The following is a 21,223-nucleotide window of genomic DNA, read 5'->3' as shown; positions in this document are numbered from 1 at the left end:
TTGCAAAATTCAAACATGAAATAAAATGAATTGTATTTTTAAATGTACATGTGTGTGCAACTGATTTTAATTATATTCTTTGAGGAGGGGAGCACAATATTTGCATCATATTTAAAGGGATAGCAGACAGCACTGTTTAAAGACTGCACGCTCATTTGTCACACTATGAATAAATAAACACAACTTAATTTTATTTTTCATTTTTAATTGTAATTTTATTTGATTTCTAATTTTCACTACAGTATTTGTATTTTCATACTATGGTAGTACTGTTATGTGTATGGTGTTGTTTATTTAGCAGACTAGTCAGTGCCTAAATGATTACATTTAATTTAAAATGTAATCATTTAGGCACTGACTTAGGTCACATATTGATCTCACATTGGTAGAGGCGCTTTACTGGTTTTATCCTTATCTGATCATAAGTTGGAATGTTAAAAAAAAAAACAATATAAGATACATAGGTGTGCACACAGGGTGTGCCAGGTGTGCCTGGGCACACCCTAATCACCCTGTGTGGTGCAAATTCCCCCTATTTAAACCACCAGTAATTTTACCAAAACCCCCTAGCAGTGCTCCCACAAAAAATTGTAAATAAAAAAAATAATAAAAAATGTATGTAAAATATAATTTAAAAAATAAAAATAAAAATTACTGACACCATGCACTGCCCTACTGACACTGTCCACTGCTCTACTGACACCATCAGTATACAGTATTTACACATGCACACAGGTTTGAGCTTTGAGGTGCACACCCTAATACAATAGGCTGTGCACACCTATGACAAGATAGGACTTATAGTCTCTCGATGCACAAATCTCTGTGAATGTATGCCTTGGCTGTACAGGCACAGTCCAACCAAATTTAAAAAGGAAATAAAATACATCAAAGAGAAGAACTCCATGATTTAGGTAAGGTGGGGTTCAAGGTGCAGTTTGAAGGTAGGGGTTAGGAAATGTTTGCCTCGTGTTCCTAAATAAGGGTGTATCATAAAACATGGTCTGATACATGGTATAAGCCACAACAGGAACATAAAAACACAAGGTTCCTCAGGGGAGGAACCTCATGAACCTCAGCTATATCATAATAAATAAAGGCATGTAACATACCTACAGACTTCACCCAGGAGCTTGCATTTACAAACCTACACAGAACAATGCTGCTCCTTGTCACGATAACAGAGCCAATTCAAAAAGAGTAAAAAGAAATTAAAAAAAAAAAAAAAGAAAAGGAAAAAAAAGGAAAGATGTTCCTCAAAGAAGCCATCAGAATTAATCTTTCATTTCTGTGCTGGATAAATTGCCATGGGCTGTGACAAGCAACAATTCCATTTCCTGCTACTTTTAGGTACTTAGCCAACAATTTAATCGAGTGAAGCGTTCCAATAATAGAGGAAAAAGTAGTGTGGATGCTAGAAGTGAGCAGAGGAAAACACATGGGAAATATGCGGAAAGATGGCTACTATATTAACTTGTGAATGTAATAAACTAGGGTTGTATTAGGAAGAGGGAAACAGATTTGAGCATATAAAAGGTGGCATGGATGGAAGAGGTAAAAAAATAAAAATAAAAATATAATCAAGTCTAAAAACTGTTACATTCCCTGTAATTTTCCAAAGCTCACCAGTTACAATCTTACTGTACAACAGGGATGCACAAATCATATTGGGCCGGGCAGGTGGGTTTCTTTTACATTTAGCCCTGCTGCGGTCAAACAGCAGGGTTTACATTTTTTTTTGCTCCTTAAGGCTTCATTCACACCTGGGCATTTTGGAATCACAGCAGAATTGCTGCGATTCTGCCTGCGATCTCAAAACACACTACAATCACAAAACGCAGGTTCAGGTGTCACTGTTTTCAATGGCACCTAAAACGCTGCAAAACTGCTTGAAAACAATGGCACCTGAGCCTGGGTTTTGTAATTGCAGTGTGTTTTGAGATCGCAGGCAAAATTGCAGCGATTCTGCAACAATCCCAAAATGCCCAGGTGTGAATGGACACCGGAGCTTGATTTGGCTGCTCAGCATACGCTTGTACTGAGCACCCAATTGATTGTGTGTGCAAGGGTAACCTAAAGGAATAAAGCTTTTTTTTTTTCTCATTAGGGCCGGTGCCTTACTTACTCACTCAGCAGATGCGCTTCTGTTGAGCGTTAAGCGAGCCCGACACTCCACTTTCCTGACGAGCACCCAATCGGTGCTAGTCATACTACAAGGTCTCTCCACTCCATGCTGCTCCCCCTGGGTATAGTGCTGCACACAGGCAGGGAGGCGAGTAGGCAATACACAGAGCAATGTATCTAACCACTTCCCTACCCACCCATAGACGTATGACATCCGCAGATGGGATCTCCCATCCTGGGCGGGCATCATATGACGTCCTCGGCTTCCTGGTGGTGACGCCCAGCGGCCGCGATGACCGCCGGGCACTTGCGATCGCTCGTTACAGAGCAGGACCGTGGATCTGTGTGTGTGTAAACACACAGATCCACGTCCTGTAAGGGATGAGGAGACTGATCGTGTGTTCCTTGTATACAGGGACACCGATCGGTCTCCTCCCCAAGACAGTCCCCTCCCCCCACAGTTAGAATCACTCCCTAGGTAACACATTTAACCCCTCGATTGCCCCCTAGCGTTAGCTCCTTCCCTGTCAGTGACATTTATACAGTAATCAGTGCATTTTTATAGCACTGATCGCTGCGTAAATGTGAATGGTCCCAAAATAGTGTCAAAAGTGTCCGATATATGTATGCTGCAATGTCAAAGTCACTATAAAAATCACAGATCGTCACCATTACTAGTAAAAAAAAAAATAATAATAATAATAATAATAAAAATGCCATAAAACTATCCCATATTTTGTAGGCGCTATAACTTTTGCGCAAACCAATCAACATACGCTTATTGCAATTTTTTTTACCAAAAATATGTAGAAGAATACATATCGGCCTGAACTGAGAAAAAATATATATATTTTATTTTTTAAATGGGATATTTATTATAGGAAAAAGTAAAAAAATAGTGTTTTTTTCAAACTTATCGCTCTTCTTTTGTTTATAGCGCAAAAAATAAAAACAGCAGAGGTGATCAAATACCACCAAAAGAAAGCTCTATTTGTGGGGAAAAAAAATGGTAAAAATTATCATATGGGTATAGTGTTGCATGACCGCGCAATTGTCATTGAAAATGTGACAGTGCTGAAAACTGAAAATTGGCCTGGGCAGTAAGGGGCTATAAATGCCCTGTATTGAAGTGGTTAAAAAAAAAAAAAAAACATTTTTACCATTTGTCATGAGCGCAAGTAGACTGGGACCCCGATTTAGTTTCTTGGACAAGAAAAAAAAAAAAAAAGTACAATACAATCTCCTTTACATCAGCCAATATGCATAAAAAAGCAAAGGCCTTCCTGACTGGATATAAAATGAAGTGGGTAGTTTAGGTAGAATGTTGTATTGTGTAGCACAAAAGATAATGTTCTACTACAGACACACTCGCTCACAAATCCCCCAGCTCAAACAGTCGCTGGCCACTCCAAAGACTCCATCCACAAAACTCTCAAAGAGAAAGGGAAGCCGATCCCGAATTTAAGAGCCTTGTTCAGGTATATTAAAGTGGTTGTAAACCCTCTGAGACAACTTTAGCTCTTCATAATGTAGATAACACAGGCAGCTGATCGCTGCCTGTGAAAGTGTACTCACTGCTGTAGTTTCCATGTAAATCGTCCTGTAATCGAAAATGATGTCATGCGTGATTGCACAGTAGCATGTTTCATTAATGGCTTCTAAAGTGTGCCGTTTCTGTATTCCCTGCATGTCAGAACATTTCTACGGACGAGCTTCCCCTCTGAACGGCACAGAGAAGTCTCGCGATGCTGCTCTGATTATCTCCTTCCTGAAACGGCGCATGCGCGAGATTTCGAAAGGGAAACCGAGTAAGGGCGGAAGTGACATCCAGAACAGATTCAGCAAACAGCACAAACAATGGCGCGGCCAATATCCGGAAATGAAGAGATTACAAAGAGCATAAATAAGGTATTTACAGACCTAATTTTCGGCCGATTTCAATCTATTATCCCTTGTAATGAGCTATTGTATGTGAAAATTGAAAAAAATAAGAAAAATCGGCCGGGGTTTACTTCCTCTTTAAAAGTATAATTAAAAGCAAAACTTTTTTTTTTAGTTTTGGATAGAGTACAGGGGAATAAGAAGGCTTGCAGGTTGTATTGCTGTCTGTGTCCCCATAAAGGAGATTCATCCTCTCCATTTGTCCTGTTTACCATTATCATTGACAATGAAAGTAAAATGAAAATCCCAAAATTTTGGGTTGACCTCAGAAAAGTAATAGAGGGGAAAACTTCCAATGAACACACTGGGTTCTGGTGACCTGGGGGTCCCCAGGAATTCCCTTAATTTGCAGGGAATTTCTCTCACTTCCTGTCTGGCTAAGGGACAGGAAGTGAAGAGAAATATCTGCAATGGGGCACAGATGGTCAAAAAACAACAACTGACGGGGGTTATAACCCTCCCTTACTCTATCCAAAAGGGAAAAAAAAAAGTTTTGCCTTTAGTTCTACTTTAGGCTCTCCGACATACAGACTTTTCCACCTAGTTCACAGGAACTGCAACGCGTTTCACTCTAACCAAAGCTTACTAACAGGGTGAAGATCACATGCCGATACTAGATGTTCATACTGTAGCCATTTAGGAGAATTCCATGATGTAATCTCTACTTCCACAGGAAACACATCAAATGGAACAGTTGGTTAATTGTAGTACACAATATGTGATAACCTGTGAGGAATGCAGAGTACAATACCAGGTCACTTGCAGAATAAAAAAAAAGCAAACTAGCAAATGAATGTGGCTACACATTTTATAAATGTACATGCAAAAAATACAGACTTCTATATAAATAACTGAATGTATATAGACAAATTCATCAGAGCAGGAGATAGTTTCTCCAGAAAATAAACAGAAAAAGTATTTCTCCTGCGCTAGTACAGGCGGTATTGGTGTAAGGTAGTAGTAATATCCAAATGGTAAGTAGTATGGAACGATCATGCATGTCCGCTGCCTAGACTGACCAGGGGTGGTCTGAAGGAAGCTAAGTAAAAAAAAGAGGGTGGAAGGCGCGTGATAGTTTCCCCAGACTTTGGTATTGTAGGTTTTTGCTTTGAATACCAGTTTACATGACGGTCTTAATATTGAGTGGGATGTTTCCCACTATTGGGGATCCCACCCACCCTCTTTCTTTCTTTCTTTGTACATTTATAAATATTCTAGTAAAATGGAATCAATTATTATAGAGTCTCTCCTATTTCGTCTCGCTATTAGTTTGAAGCACATGAGGTGATTTTATATAAATCAAATATGTTAGTTTTGATTTTTTTTTTTTTTAATTATTGTTCTAATAAACATAATGAATTTATTTGTTGTGAAAAGAAAAGATGGCTTCACAATGTTCATGAATAGATAATCTGATCTGGGAATAAGTAATTATTCAATTTAGAAAGGCAAGTTCTCCTAATGCACAAAGATACAAGTGCAGATACATGTTCACTGGGTTTCAAAATATCGATATGAAGAACTCCACCACAATAACAAGCCACGTTTGATACAATGTAGTCCCCTGTGAAAGTCTGTGGTGTCTCAGGACATGAGGCAACAGTGTATCTTTGTGAAGTGGTGAGTGTGTGTGTGTGTGTGTGTGTGTGTGTGTGTGTGTAGTGTAAGGGCTAGTTTACACTTGCTTCAAAACAAGGCTTCGGACACGCTTTGTTAAAACTCTCTCAACGCCAGTCAAAGCTCCTGTCACTAAATAAATTGGTTAGCTTACAGTCCTATTTAGCCCTGCTTTTGCTTGGTGCTTCGCTAAGGCTTCGTGGTGCTTCAATGGGGCTTCGATGAGACTTCAAGCGAGCTTTGCCATAGACTTCTAAAAAGAGGCTTTGAAGACACTTTGAAGCGCCACTGAAGCTACATGGGGTATCATTTTTGAAGCGAAGCCAAAGCAAAGCAAAAGCAGGTGTAAACAGGACTGTAAGCTAACCATTTTATTTAGTGACAGGGGCTTTAAATAGCATTCAGAGAGCTTTAACAAAGCGTGTCTGAAGCCTTGTTAAAGCCAAAGCAAGTGTAAATGGGCTCTTACTGAAGCGCTTGACCTTGTGGGGGTTTCAAAGAGATAATTGATTGGCTTTGATGGTCACTGAAAGGTATGGGAGCCCTGGTATAAGGGTAGCTCTCGGCATGTGACCTTCACCCTAAAGTTGATCCTTTCTGAGATCAGGAAGGAATTTTTTCCCCTGATGTAGCAAATTGGATAATGCTTTTCTGGGGTTTTTTTCGCCTTCCTCTGGATCAACTGTGGGTATAGGATTGGGTATATGGGATTGTATGATATTTATTTTTTTTTATTGTTATGGTTGAACTAGATGGACTTGTGTCTTTTTTCAACCCGACTAACTATGTAACTGTGTAGTAAGCTCTGGTTAGAGTGAAACAGAGTTTCTGTGAACCAGATGGAACAGTCTGTATTTTTCAAAGAGCCTAACAAACATGAACAAGGCTTTTAAACAATGAGCGTCTTCCCTTTCGCTATGAGAGGTTTATTGTATTACATAGTTTTACTAAATTTAAAGTCAAACTCCAAGTTTTAGTGAACTTAAAGCCAAACTCCGGGCGAAAAAAAATGTTTTCCCCTGCAGTAGGGCTCAGGTCAACTGCTTGTTTCTGTCTAGGGGATTGGAGAAAGCTTATACTCACCCGATCCTCCGCTCTACCTGCAAACGGTGCGCCTCCATGATTCAATGGTGGACTGTTTCTGACGTCCTCACATCTAGAGCAGGTCAATGAGTGTGATGATGTCAGGAATAGTCCATTGCACAAGGACTTTAGACCATGGGTTCTTGTGCAATGGGGGGGGGGGGCGGTGGGCAGGAGCCACAGAGACAGGTCTGTGCAGAAAGGATCAGAGGATTAGGTAATTATATATCCATTCTCCAATCCCCTAGACAAAAATGAGCAGTTGACCTGTGCAGTGCAGGCATAGCCTCACTGCATGGGAAAACTTTTTTTTTTCTGGAGTTCTTCTTTTTTCATCTTGTATAGTAGTTAAAACCCCTGTCAGTTGTTTGTTTTTTTTTGCCATCTGGTTCCCAAAGGGGGATTTCCATTTGATTCTTGTCCCATTGCCAAAACAGGAAATGAGAGGAAATCCCTCTAAATTTGGGGAATTACTAATTGTCATCACAACTAGTGTTCGCATTGAAAGACTTCCCCTCTATTCCTATTATGGTGAAAACTCAAAATTTCCAATTTTCTTTCACTTTCGATGTCACTAATAATGGTCAATAAGACAAGTAGAGAGGGTGAATCTACCCAACAGGGGAACAGACAGCAACAAAAAAACTCCACTCGACCCAGAACTAATAAAAAATAGGTTTTGCCTTTAGTTATACTTTAAAATAGTTAATTTGGACCAAGCTATATACAGTATACAGCACAGTATACAGCACAAGGCTTAATCTGAGTGGCTGAGGTGTAGCAACCACACATCAACTGCCATACGTGGTTCAAATTTCGGATGATTCCTGCTGAATTGATCTAAAGTCGAACAGTGGGGGACCCTGTCGTCACCACCCAGCTTGACAAAAGTAAATTGTTCAATTGACTGTTGCTGAAAGAGCTGGGTGGGAAATTGTCGGCCAGCATCTGTATGCAGTCACTGTTTGGGTATTCTGACAGCTGCAGGTGCAGGCTGTCAGAATACAATGTCCTGGTGGAGGGGGAATCGTTTTTTTATGCATTCGCCCTGCTGAAAAATAAAAACTATGATTGGCTGTAGGCTTTCACAGCTTCCTAGAGGGATAGCGCAAGCAGATTGAAACTTGTGTCTGAACACACCTGAGCTTTCCTGCCAGGAAGCTGTCAAAGCTGACGGCCAATCATAGCTGGGGGAGACATTCTCCACCCTACAGGGGTGTGTATATTTGCAGCTGCCAGGAAAGGAATGCCTCCACCACCTATGATTGGCTGTAGGCTTTGACAGCTTCCTAGAGAGGTAGCTCAACCAGGTTCAGATTTCTGTCTGAACACACCAGAGCAATCATGCCAGGAAGCTGTCAAAGCTGACGAGCAATCATAGGTGGTGGAGGCATTCTGCACCCTGCAGGGGCGTGTATATTTGCAGCTTGCCAGGTTGGGAATGCATCCACCACCTATGGTTGAATGTAGGTTTTGACAGCTTCCTAGCAGGATAGCTGAAGCAGGTTCAGACTTGTGTCCGAATCCACCTGAGCTATCCCACCAGGAAGCGGTCAAAACCTACAGTCAATCATAGGTGGTAGAGGCTTTCCTCACCTTGCAGCTGCAAACATACATGCCCCTGTATGGCAGAGTCCTACAGGGGCATGTTTGGCCACCTATGATTGGCCATCAGTTTTGACAGCTTCCTGGCAGGATAGTTTATGTGAGTTTGGACACGAGTCTGAACCTGCTTGAGCTATCAATCTAGGAAGCTGTCAAAGCCTACAGCCAATCATAGTGGTAGAGGAATTAACCACCTGGCAGCTGCAAATGTTCATTCTGGGGTTCATTTACTAACTGCCATAGGTAGCAGAGGAATTAACCACCTGGCAGCTGCAAATGTATATTCATTCACACACACGATCCAAAAATCGGACGAAATAAATACCGCTTTCGATGCGATCGTACGATAATTGGATCGTTAGTACAGAGCTTTCGATAGCCGATCATGACAATTCTTCCGATATTATTTGGTCGAACAAGCGTGAAAATTTTCCTCGTACGGTACCAGATTGTCCGATTTTCGTTTAGTCAGTACAGTTGTCGTCCGAAAATACAATACAAATACATTACAACACATGAAATCACTTCTGATTTTTTTTTTCTGTCGTATGAGAATTTTCGGGACTTTAGTAACCTATTCAATTTCTACTTGCGACTATTAAGCGAAAAAAGTCGTACGATCTGTCGTACGATATTCTGATCACGTGTACGGGCCATTAAACTGGAGAGAGAAAAATGTAGTGCAGCTCCAATCAGCATTCAGGTTATATTGTCAAAGCTTATTTGTACAAGTTGATTGGCTACCATACAGAGCTGCACCAGATTTTGAACGCTCTGGTTTTAGTAAATCAAGCCCTCTAACAGGACGTCAGGTCATGACAGCAGCAAAAAAAAAAGGAATTTGGCTAAGAGCAATAGAAGGTACTTTTCCGAGTTAAGGAATACATACGTATATGGCATTGTTTTTTTCCAGAATTTAGTGTCACTTTAAGAAAATGACACAAATGCTCTTTGTTACAATGGTCAAATGTTATTTTCCATTTCCAGATTTTATTTTTATATATAAATTATAAATAATAGTGATCTAAAATGAAATAAACCTAAACCAACAATAAGGAAATGCATGTGATAAGACAACAAAATACATAAGACAAGAAGGCAGAAGTTAGCAGCAAGGAGTAAACAGTAAGTGGGATAAGACACTAGATCAGATGACAATGACTTCCCCATAACAAGTCAGGACAGCCAGGAAGGGACACATGGGGGGAAGGGGTCTCCAATACAACTGTCACTGGGAGATAAAGGAGAGGCAGCCAAGCTTATGAAAGTCAAGTCAAGTCAAGTCATGGTGATCCTATTATACTGATCACTCCAGGAGGAGGTGTCCAGCTCCAACATATCTCCTTCATGGCTCACACATACAGATGACTGCAACTTTTCCTGCTGATCACCCCATATGAATGAATGGACTGGGCAGTACAGGAGAAGCATTGATCACACAGCTGATCAGAGCACAATACAAACTTATCCAGTGACAGCACAGAGCCATAGGGGGGTGATCGGAGGACACACACTTACCCCACCATCTCCTTCTTCCATTTTCCATGTCTGAGATGTCGCCTGCACAAATAAGTCCTCTGCTCTCCTTTGTGTTTTCCTTTCGCTTGCTCTCACTCCTCCCCTTGTCTCCTGTGCTGCCGTCTATACACAGGCAGGTCTGCTGCTCCCCCTCTCCCTCCTGTGACCAGTCTTTGTTGTCAGCCGTCAGTGCTGGGGCTGTGTGGGGCTTTCCTCCTACTCCCCCCTACAAGAGAGAGCAGATCCTGTGTAGTATACTGACTGAGCACAGCATGGCCTGGACACAGCACCTCCTACTCCCTCCCTCTCTCCAATCACTGGCCTGCTACATACTGGATCATGTCTGCTTCCTACTACATTCTATCATCTCTGCTTCCTACTGTATAGACCAAATACACTCAGGATCTCATCTCTGTCATTATCTCTGCTTCCTATATACTAGGTACACTGGACAGGATCTCTATGTGATCATCTCTGCTTCCTATATACCAGGTACAGGATCTCCTCTGTGTCATTATCTCTGCTTCCTATATACCGGGTACAGGATCTCATCTGTGTCATTATGTCTGCTTCCTATATACTAGGTACACTGGACAGGATCTCCTCTGTGTCATTATCTCTGCTTCCTATATACCGGGTACAGGATCTCCTCTGTGTCATTATCTCTGCTTCCTATATACCAGGTACAGGATCTCCTCTGTGTCATTATCTCTGCTTCCTATATACCAGGTACAGGATCTCCTCTGTGTCATTATCTCTGCTTCCTATATACCAGGTACAGGATCTCCTCTGTGTCATTATCTCTGCTTCCTATATACCAGGTACAGGATCTCCTCTGTGTCATTATCTCTGCTTCCTATATAGTAGGTACACTGGACAGGATCTCCTCTGTGTCATCTCTGCTTTGTATATACCAGGTGCACTGGACAGGAAGGATCTCCTCTGTGTGATCATCTCTGCTTCCTATACTAGGTACACTGGGCGGGATTTCCTCTATGTGATCATCTCTGCTTCCTATACTAGGTACACTGGACAGGATCTCCTCTGTGTCATCTCTACTTTGTATATACCAGGTACACTGGACAGGATCTCCTCTGTGTGATCATCTCTGCTTCCGATATACCAGGTACATTGGACAGGATCTCCTCTGTGTGATCATCTCTCCTTCATATATACCAGGTACATTGGACAGGATCTCCTCTGTCATGTATCCTTCCTATATACATTGGACAGGATCTCCTCTATGTGATCATCTCCGCTTCCTATACTAGGTACACTGGACAGGATCTCCTCTGTCATGTATCCTTCCTATATACATTGGACAGGATCTCCTCTATGTAATCAACTCCGCTTCCTATACTAGGTACACTGGACAGGATCTCCTCTGTCATGTATCCTTCCTATATACCAGGTACACTGGACAAGATCTCCTGTGTGTCATGTCTCCTTCCTATATACCAGGTACACTGGACAGGATCTCCTCTGTTTAATCCCTGCTTCCTATGAACCCGCCAGGAAGCCAGAACTGCACACCGCCAATCATAGGCAGCGTGTGTATGTGCAGCTACTGGTCGGGAAATACCTTACTGTCCATGATTGGCGGTGTGCAGTGATAGCTTCCTGGCGGGGTTCAATCCGAACACACCCAAGTCCATCACTACTGGATAGGACCTCCTCTGTCATGTCTTCTTCCAATATACCAGGTACACAGGATGGGATCTCCTCTGTGTCATGTCTCCATCTCCTTCCTATATATTCCTGGGTACACTGGACGGGATCTCCTTTGTGTCTTGTCTCCTTCCTATCTGTGTGATCTCCGCTTCCTATATACCAGGTACATTGTACGGGATCATTTATAAAGTGATCTTGCACTGTAATGTAAAAATCACTCAAACACTAAGACCCCTTTCACACTGGGGCGGTTTGCAGGCGTTATTGCGCTAAAAATAGCGCCTGCAAACCGCCCCTAAACAGCCTCCGCTGTTTGTTCAGTGTGAAAGCCTGAGGGCTTTCACACTGAAGCGGTGCGCTGGCAGGAGAAGAAAAAATCTCCTGTCAGCCGCTTCTTTGGGGCGGTGAAGGAGCGGTGTATTCACCGCTCCTTCACCGCTCCTGCCCCTTGAAATCAATGGGACAGCGCGGCTATACCGCGGTAATACCGCGGCTATAGCCGCGCTATACGAAGGGTTTAAACCCTTTTTCGGCCGCCAGCGGTGGGTTAAAACCGCACCGCTAGCGGCCGAATACCGCGGTAAAACAGCGCTAAATATAGCGCTGTTTTACCCCCGACGCCCCCTACCGCCCCAGTGTGAAAGGGGCCTGGGTAAAATCCACAGAGGGATTAATAAAGTGCAAGATATTAAAAGTGCAAAATATTAAAACTCCACAAAGATATGGAGGTGCAAATAATGCAAAAACTGTGACCAAATAATACTCACAGTCCTGATCAAAATAATAATAGATCTATATAGAAAGGAAGTCCCAAAAAATGTTTTTTACACCAATGCATAACGTCCTAAAAATAAAAAAATTAAAAAATGGTGCAACCAATGGATAATATATGAAACAGGCAAGTGAATAGCAACAAATAGTCCATAAAATACTCCACAAACTGCCTCCTAAAGTAATAGTCTCACAGAACTCTCACCTCATATAAATGTAGAAAATCACATTAATGGATACATAGGACTCTCGACAGTTTCCTATTGGAGCCTTTTCCTGCTAGCATATGCTGTTGATGGGGTCATAAACTTATTCGCAATCTTTAGCAATCCTCCACTGGGCAGCCATAATAAGCTCCGGTGTAGCGCCACAGCCAAAAGGGTAAAAGAGAGAAAAAAATAATGCCTCCAATAGTGTAGTGTGTTTAAATACTAGGGGTACATTTATTATAGCGTCAATAGGTGGACTCTTACATTAGAAACATAGAAAACGAGCAAAAACAATTCACAAGGCATTCTCAGCGCCTTCTCACGTCACTTCCGGTGTACATCTGATTCCGGCAACTCCCTACGTGTTACGTCGTGAGATCACTTTATAATTGTACCTGTTTATTTTGTGTATTGTGAACACTATTAGGTTTTGCTGCTGTTTTTACACACATTAACATTTCTAACACATTTCTGTTAAATAGGCATATTTTACCAGCTACTCTTAGTAGCACGAAGGACACTTTTACACACTGTACGGGATCTCCTCTGTGTGATGTCTGCTTCCTATATACCAGGTACACTGTAAGGGATCTCCTCTGTGTGATCTCTGCTTCCTATATACCAGATACACTGTACGGGATCTCCTCTGTGTGATCTCTGCTTCCTATTCCAGGTATGTTGTACAGGATCTCTGCTGTGTCATATCTGCTTCTGATACCAGGTACATTGTACATGGTCTCTGATTTCAGCTACCTTTGCCTTTTGCCTTCTTCCCATAGTAATTTCTGGTGCCAGCTCTTCCCCAGGTAAGTGGCGCACACGTACCCAGCCATCCACATGAAGTGAAAGAAAACGTGATTCATCACACCAGGCCACCTTCTTGCATTGTCCTGTGGTCCAGTTCTCATGCTTGCATGCCCATTGTAGGTGCTTTTGGTTGTGGGTATGGGTCAGCATCAGGGCCAGATTAAGAGCATCATGGGCCTGGTGCTGAGAATTTCGGTGGGCCTTTTTTATGGAAACAAAATGAAAATGCAAACAATTTTTCGCTAAAACTAATTAAATATACTCTCACCAGTAATACCAGCCGTGCAGCCTCTGAGCAGCAGCAACACCACCAATACCACCTGCTATGCGGTCTCTCACCAGCAGCAACATAGGGAGACCACATTTCCAAACTGTCATTTAGGGACATCCCCCTTTTCCCAAAAAAAAGATGAGGGTGGAGGATGTAGTCTCGGGGTTGGCAGGGAAATCGGCAGTGGAGGTGATTTGTCAGGCAAATGGCTGGTGTCAGTACTTAAAATCAATCATCCTGACACCATGCTTGATATGGTGTCAGGATGATCAAATTCCATTATTTCAGTTACTACATTGTAATATATAGTGAAATAGTTCAACTCACCATCGTGCAGAATTAGTGGGACCTGAGCTTGTCACTTGCCACCAGATGCAGCTTGTCACTTGCCACCCATAGCCTGCCACCAGATGTAGCGTATCACTTTCCACAGTTGCCTGCCGCTAGATGCAGCATGTCACTTGCCACCAGCAGCCTGCCACCAGATACAGTGTGCCACTTGCCACCAGATACAGTGTGCCACTTGCCACCAGATACAGTGTGCCACTTGCCACCAGATACAGTGTGCCACTTGCTACCCACAGCCTGCCACCAGATACAATGTGCCAATTGCCACCAGCAGCCTGCCACCAGATACAGTGTGCCACTTGCCACTAGCAGCCAGCCACCAGATACAGTGTGCCACTTGCCAACAGCAGCCTTTCACCAGATACAGTGTACCACTTGCTACCGACAGCCTGTCACCAGATACAGTGTGCCACTTGCCACCAGCAGCCTGCCACTAGATACAGTGTGCCACTTGCCACCAGATACATTGTGCCACTTGCCACCAGATACAGTGTGCCACTTGCCACCAGATACAGTGTGCCACCAGATACAGTGTGTCACTTGCCACCAGCAGCCTGTCACCAGATACATTGTGCCACTTGCCACCAGATACATTGTGCCAATTGCCACCAGATACAGTGTGCCACTTGCCACCAGCAGCCTGCCACCAGATACAGTGTGTCACTTGCCACCAGCAGCCTGTCACCAGATACATTGTGCCACTTGCCACCAGATACAGTGTACCACTTGCCACCAGCAGCCTGCCACCAGATACATTGTGCCACTTGCCACCAGATACAGTGTGCCACTTGCCACCAGCTCCCTGCCACCAGATACAGTGTGCCACTTGCCACCAGCAGCCTTCCATCAGATACAGTGTGCCACTTGCCAAACACAGCCTACCACCAGATACAGTGTGTCACTTACCACCAGCAGCCTTCCACCAGATAATCTGCCACTTGCCACCAGCAGCCTGCCATCAGATACATTGTGCCACTTGCCAACCACAGCCTACCACCAGATACAGTGTGCCACTTGCCACCGGCAGCCTGCCACCAGATACAGTGTGCCACTTGCCACCAGCAGCCTGCCACCAGATACAGTGTGCCACTTGCCAACCACAGCCTACCACCAGATACAGTGTGCCACTTGCCACCAGCAGCCTTCCACCAGATAGTGTGCCACTTGCCACCAGCAGCTTGCCACCAGATACAGTGTGCCACTTGCCACCAGCAGCCTGCCACCAGATACAGTGTGCCACTTGCCACCAGATACAGTGTGCCACTTGCCACCAGCAGCCTTTCACCAGATACAGTGTGCCACTTGCCACCAGATACAGTGTGCCACTTGCCACCAGCAGCCTGCCACCAGATACAGTGTGCCACTTGCCACCAGCAGCCTGCCACCAGATACAGTGTGCCACTTGCCAACCACAGCCTACCACCAGATACAGTGTGTCACTTACCACCAGCAGCCTTCCACCAGATAGTGTGCCACTTGCCACCAGCAGCTTGCCACCAGATACAGTGTGCCACTTGCCACCAGCAGCCTGCCACCAGATACAGTGTGCCACTTGCCACCAGATAGTGTGCTACTTGCCACCAGCAGCCTGCCACCAGATAGTGTGCCACTTGCCAACCACAGCCTACCACCAGATACAGTGTGCCACTTGCCACCAGCAGCCTGTCACCAGATACAGTGTGCCACTTGCCAACCACAGCCTACCACCAGATACAGTGTGTCACTTACCACCAGCAGCCTTCCACCAGATAGTGTGCCACTTGCCACCAGCAGCTTGCCACCAGATACAGTGTGCCACTTGCCACCAGATACAGTGTGCCACTTGCCACCAGCAGCCTGCCACCAGATACAGTGTGCCACTTGCCACCAGCAGCCTTTCACCAGATACAGTGTGCCACTTGCCACCAGATACAGTGTGCCACTTGCCACCAGCAGCCTGCCACCAGATACAGTGTGCCACTTGCCACCAGCAGCCTTTCACCAGATACAGTGTGCCACTTGCCACCAGATACAGTGTGCCACTTGCCACCAGCAGCCTGCCACCAGATACAGTGTGCCACTTGCCACCAGCAGCCTGCCACCAGATACAGTGTGCCACTTGCCAACCACAGCCTACCACCAGATACAGTGTGCCACTTGCTACCAGCAGCCTGCCACCAGATACAGTGTGCCACTTGCCACCAGCAGCCTGTCACCAGATACAGTGTGCCACTTGTCAACCACAGCCTACCACCAGATACAGTGTGTCACTTACCACCAGCAGCCTTCCACCAGATAGTGTGCCACTTGCCACCAGATACAGTGTGCCACTTGCCACCAGCAGCCTGCCACCAGATACAGTGTGCCACTTGCCACCAGATAGTGTGCTACTTGCCACCAGCAGCCTGCCACCAGATAGTGTGCCACTTGCCAACCACAGCCTACCACCAGATACAGTGTGCCACTTGCTACCAGCAGCCTGTCACCAGATACAGTGTGCCACTTGCCAACCACAGCCTACCACCAGATACAGTGTGTCACTTACCACCAGCAGCCTTCCACCAGATAGTGTGCCACTTGCCACCAGCAGCTTGCCACCAGATACAGTGTGCCACTTGCCACCAGCAGCCTGCCACCAGATACAGTGTGCCACTTGCCACCAGATACAGTGTGCCACTTGCCACCAGCAGCCTGCCACCAGATACAGTGTGCCACTTGCCACCAGATACAGTGTGCCACTTGCCACCAGCAGCCTGCCACCAGATACAGTGTGCCACTTGCCACCAGCAGCCTTTCACCAGATACAGTGTGCCACTTGCCACCAGATACAGTGTGCCACTTGCCACCAGCAGCCTTTCACCAGATACAGTGTGCAACTTGCCACCAGATACAGTGTGCCACTTGCCACCAGTAGCCTGCCACTTCCTCCAGGACTCTTCCAGGATGGGTAGAAGGGACAGGGCCTGCATAGTCAAACAAATCCCTCAAGCCCCCACCCCTCCTGATCTGGGATGGTATGGTTGTGTGTAAAATGAATGCCAGGAGTATTGATCAGACCAAGTTCTATAGAGGGTTGTGTGTACAGCCTTTGGGCTCACACTGGTTTGCTGCAGTTTGGGCGCTCTGCTTGTGTATCTGCAGTTTTAGCTTGCAGTCCTATTGATTTTGGTGCGCTTTCAGAAAAAACATGCAACCTAATAGAAATCAATAGGACTGTGGGTAAAACGCAGGAAAACTGTGGATACACCAGCAATGGGCCAAAACACAGCAAAGCAGTGTGAACCCACCTAAAAGCACAAGGAGCCGAGTCTACATATTGACTGCAGTTATAAGAGCCATTGCTGAAGATAAAGGTAAAAGAGGGGGAGAGAAGGGAGATAAGAGTCCAGTCACTGAGCTCACACTTGGATGGGAAGCTTATCACTCACATATCTGTTCACCTTCTATCTGCCGGCTGCTCTGTTCATAATTTCCCAGCCCACACGGCTCCTTCACTGCACACAGAGAGAAAGGGGAGAGGGGAGGGGGAAGGCAGAGCCATTTGTGTAGGGGGGGAACTGTGCACTTTGACACTGTAATAAACACAGTGAGCCAACACAGATGCAGCCAGACACCCCTACATTTACACACAGCTTCTCCTGTCCCAGAGAAGTTTATGGACAGGAGAAATCAGGCTTATACTGCTGACTGGGAGGGCCGATTTTAAGGCAGGGGCCTGGAGCTGCAGCTCCATCAGCCCCTATGTTAATCCGGCCCTGGTCAGCATGGGCACGCCGTTCTATATACAACAAATTGTGATGCCAATTTTTTTCTGCTTTGACAACATCAACTTTATGGACATGTTTATTTGCTGCCTAATATATCCTATCGACTTGCCACTGTAACCAGATAATCAATGTGCAGGACAGTAGTGGTTAAGTCTTTAGCACATTCGCATAGCAACACTAAGGTTGTCAGATTGAATCCCGACCACGGCACTCTCTGCCTGTAGTTTGCATATTCTCCCTGAGCTTGTGTGAGTCAAACCAGACACTATTGTATCAGGGGCAGATGTGATTCAAACACCAGTAACAGACCCCCAGATGGGCACTAGCTAGCATATAGTATGTTTTCATCTGCATCGGTCACTTTTACTTGCAAATAATCACTAAATAATATTGGATTCAATTTTCACAAGAATAAAAGAATTTAGAAATGTCCTCAAAGTTCAGCAGATTAAACATGGCTCAAAACAGAGGTATAACTAGATGTCATGGAGTCACATAGCAAATTTCTCTCTTCTGCAGCACCTGGCACTGTCAGCTGTAACAATACTGTCATTCACCAAAGCACAAAGGATGGCTCGCCATACACTTATTTCGTTTTTTGTCATGAGGTTAGGTCACTAAAGCTATACTGAAGATTTTTTTGTGGCTAAAATTCAGCTTTAAATTAAACTTGGAAGCATACATAAAGATGTATTATTTTACCATGCTTAAGAAAGCAATTAAAAATGACTGTGATCATTACTTTATTCCACCGTATCTCAGTGTTTTCCCTTTAGAATTGTGCACAATCCTGGGCCACACTAGTCTGAGGGCTAGTTCATACTGGGAGGTGTGTCCGAGCTTGCACGTCTTTTTTTGCGCGTTCCCTCACATCACATTTATTTAATGAGCTGCTCTATGCATGTTGAAACACACAAAAAGGTGCCGGCTTGATTTTTAAATCATGCAGCACTAAAACGCATGGTACTGCAGTACCATGCTTTTTAGCAGATGCGGATGTAATGTGAACATTTGCTAACTTGTTAACTGCGTTAACTCTTGTGTACAGAGAAAAAGGAGAGCACAGCTTGCACCTCCTCCAGTGGAGAAAACAGCAGCGGCGGAGAAGACCGGAGAGAGAAGTCCGGAGGAAGATTTTTAATAAAAGATTTGTCAAATCCGTCTCTTGTTTTTTATTTACACTACACTGCCTTTTTTTGGGGTGTATGGGTATGTATCCCATACTGATTCACATGGGGGGGCCCTTGTTAAAGGGGGCTTCCAGATCCTGATAAGCCCCCCCCTGCTCGCAGACCTCAACAACCACAGCCCAGGGTTGTCGGGAAGAGGCCCAACATAGGGGCCAAGGTGCTTTGGGGTGGGGGACGCAGAGCCCCTTCCCTGCCCCAAAGCACTTACACCCTCATGTTGAGGGCGTGTGGCCTGGTATGGTCTGGGGGGGCGCTTCCTTGTTCCTGACCTCCCGGGCTGCATGCTCAGATAAGGGTCTGGTACGGATTTTGGGGGGGTCCCCACACCGTTTTTTTTTTTTTTTGGGGGGGGGTGGAGTTTCCCTTTCAAATCCATGCAACAGGGATATGCAATTAGTGGACCTCCAGCTCTTGCAGAACTACAATTCCCATGAGGCATAGCAAGACTGATAGCCACAAGCATGATACCCAGAGGCATGATGGGACTTGTAGTTTTGCAACAGCTGGAGGTCCGTTAATTGCATATCCCTGCCATACAAGATGGCTCAAAGGGCCTGGTATGGATCTTGGGAGGGACTCCACACCATTTTTTTTTTAATTTTGGCGTGGGGTTTCCCTTTAAGATCCTCAGAGCACAAGTCAGATCATCGTGATCCGACTTGGATGCGACTTCTATTCAAATCAATGGGCTGAAAGTCAGATCAGTAGACGGCTTGCTTAGGGAACCATTGATTTTGAATAGGGCAGAGAAATGCTGCTAAATGTAAACGCGGCTAAACGCAAATTAATGCCAATGCAAAAAGCTACTAAAAGCGCATTTTTACAGCCGCTTTTTCCTGCCCTTAGTAGTGGCTTTGCAGCTCATTTTTTCTAACGGCGTGTACATGAGGCTTAAAAGTATTACTAAAGGCAAAACTTTTTTTTTAGTTTTGGATAGAGTGGAGATGGATTAGAACACGTGTTACGTTTTTATTGCTATCTGTGCTCTGTTAGGGAGATTCACCTTGTCCTGTGTACTGTTGTCAAAATTGAAAGTAAAAGAAAATCCCAAATTTTGGGTTGTCCCTAGAACAATAATTCCAATAGGACCAATAGTTCTGGTGACATAGGGGCCCCAATGGATTCCCTTAACTCGCAAAGATTTCCTCTCACTTCCTGTTCTGGCTATTGGACAAAAAGTGAACTGAAGGTATATATGAAAAAAACTGACGGGTTATAACTCTCCCTTACTCTTTTTAAAAAGAAAAAAAAAAACCAATATCCCTAAAGTTCTACTTTAATACAGCTAAGCACTTTGTTGTTGACTGGTCTTTAAAAAGGTGGCTGTCATCAGGCCAAAATCCATATACAGGCAGTCCCCTAGTTACAAACATCCGACTTACAAACGACTCCTACTTACAAACGGAGGGAGACAACAGGAAGTGAGAAGAAATCTACCCCTAGGAAGGGAAATTCACTCCTATAATGCCCCGTACACACGAGTGGAATTTCCGTTGGAAAAATCTTGGATGGTTTTTTCGACAGAATTCCGCTCAAGCTTGCCTTGCATACACACGGTAACACAAAAGTTTGCTGAACCTTCGACTGTCAAGAACGCGGTGACTTACAACACTACGATGAGCCGAGAAAATGAGGTTCAATGCTTCCGAGCATGCGTCGAATTGTTTCTGAGCATGCGTGTTTTTGCGCGTCGGAATTGCATACAGACGAACGCATTTTCGGATAGGAACTTTTTCCAATCGAAAAATAGAAAACCTGCTCTCAATCTTTTGCTGGTGGGAATTCCGCCAGCCAAAGTCAGATGGAGCATACACACGGTCGCAATTTCCAACCAAAAGCTCTCATCGGAGTTTTGCTGGCGGCATTTCCGATCGTGTCTACGGGGCATAAGAGTTATAATGAGAAAAAGGTACCCCTACTGATACTTTATCACCAATCCTTATTTCCTCAACAACCCAAAGTGAGGTGGAATCTTCTGAACAGAGGCACAGACAGCAAAACAAACCTTACAGGGTTGTTAACCCTTCCCTAGGCTATCCAAAAAGCTTAAAAATTGTTTCTTTGGCTGGAGCTACACTTTTAAAATGTACCTGTTCTGACTTACAAACAGATTCAACTTAAGAACAAACCTACAGACCCTTGTTTGGTTTACTCTTGTTTGTAACCCGGGGACCACCTGTATCTAACAGCTTAACTGCCAGGAACTAGATCACCTGCTGGTGGCACTGTGGTTCTCAGATTTAAAGTGGTGTTCCACCGTAAAAATAAAAAAGTCATGATTGTGCCTAAAAAAAAAATTTAAAAAAACATTTGGATATTTTT

General features: G+C 44.4%; 1 protein-coding gene across 2 annotated transcripts in view; it reads right to left on the bottom strand.

The window, feature by feature from the left end:
* PSD3 (pleckstrin and Sec7 domain containing 3) overlaps nucleotides 1-21,223 on the bottom strand; it is an 864,447-nt gene that overhangs the window by 748,084 nt on the left and 95,140 nt on the right. Inside the window, exon 1 of one of the 2 annotated variants that reach the window (XM_073598204.1) lies at nucleotides 9,889-10,254. The exons of the other annotated variant lie outside the window; for it this stretch is intronic. Coding sequence (XP_073454305.1) covers nucleotides 9,889-9,909 — 21 coding nt within the window. The 5' untranslated portion in view covers nucleotides 9,910-10,254. Of the gene's footprint in view, nucleotides 1-9,888; nucleotides 10,255-21,223 lie in introns of those variants that run through there. 2 annotated transcript variants of the gene reach the window in all.

Source organism: Aquarana catesbeiana, linkage group LG01 (assembly GCF_042186555.1).
Source record: "Aquarana catesbeiana isolate 2022-GZ linkage group LG01, ASM4218655v1, whole genome shotgun sequence".
NCBI classification, from domain to species: Eukaryota; Metazoa; Chordata; class Amphibia; order Anura; family Ranidae; genus Aquarana; species Aquarana catesbeiana.
This window is presented reverse-complemented; position numbering and strand designations above follow the sequence as displayed.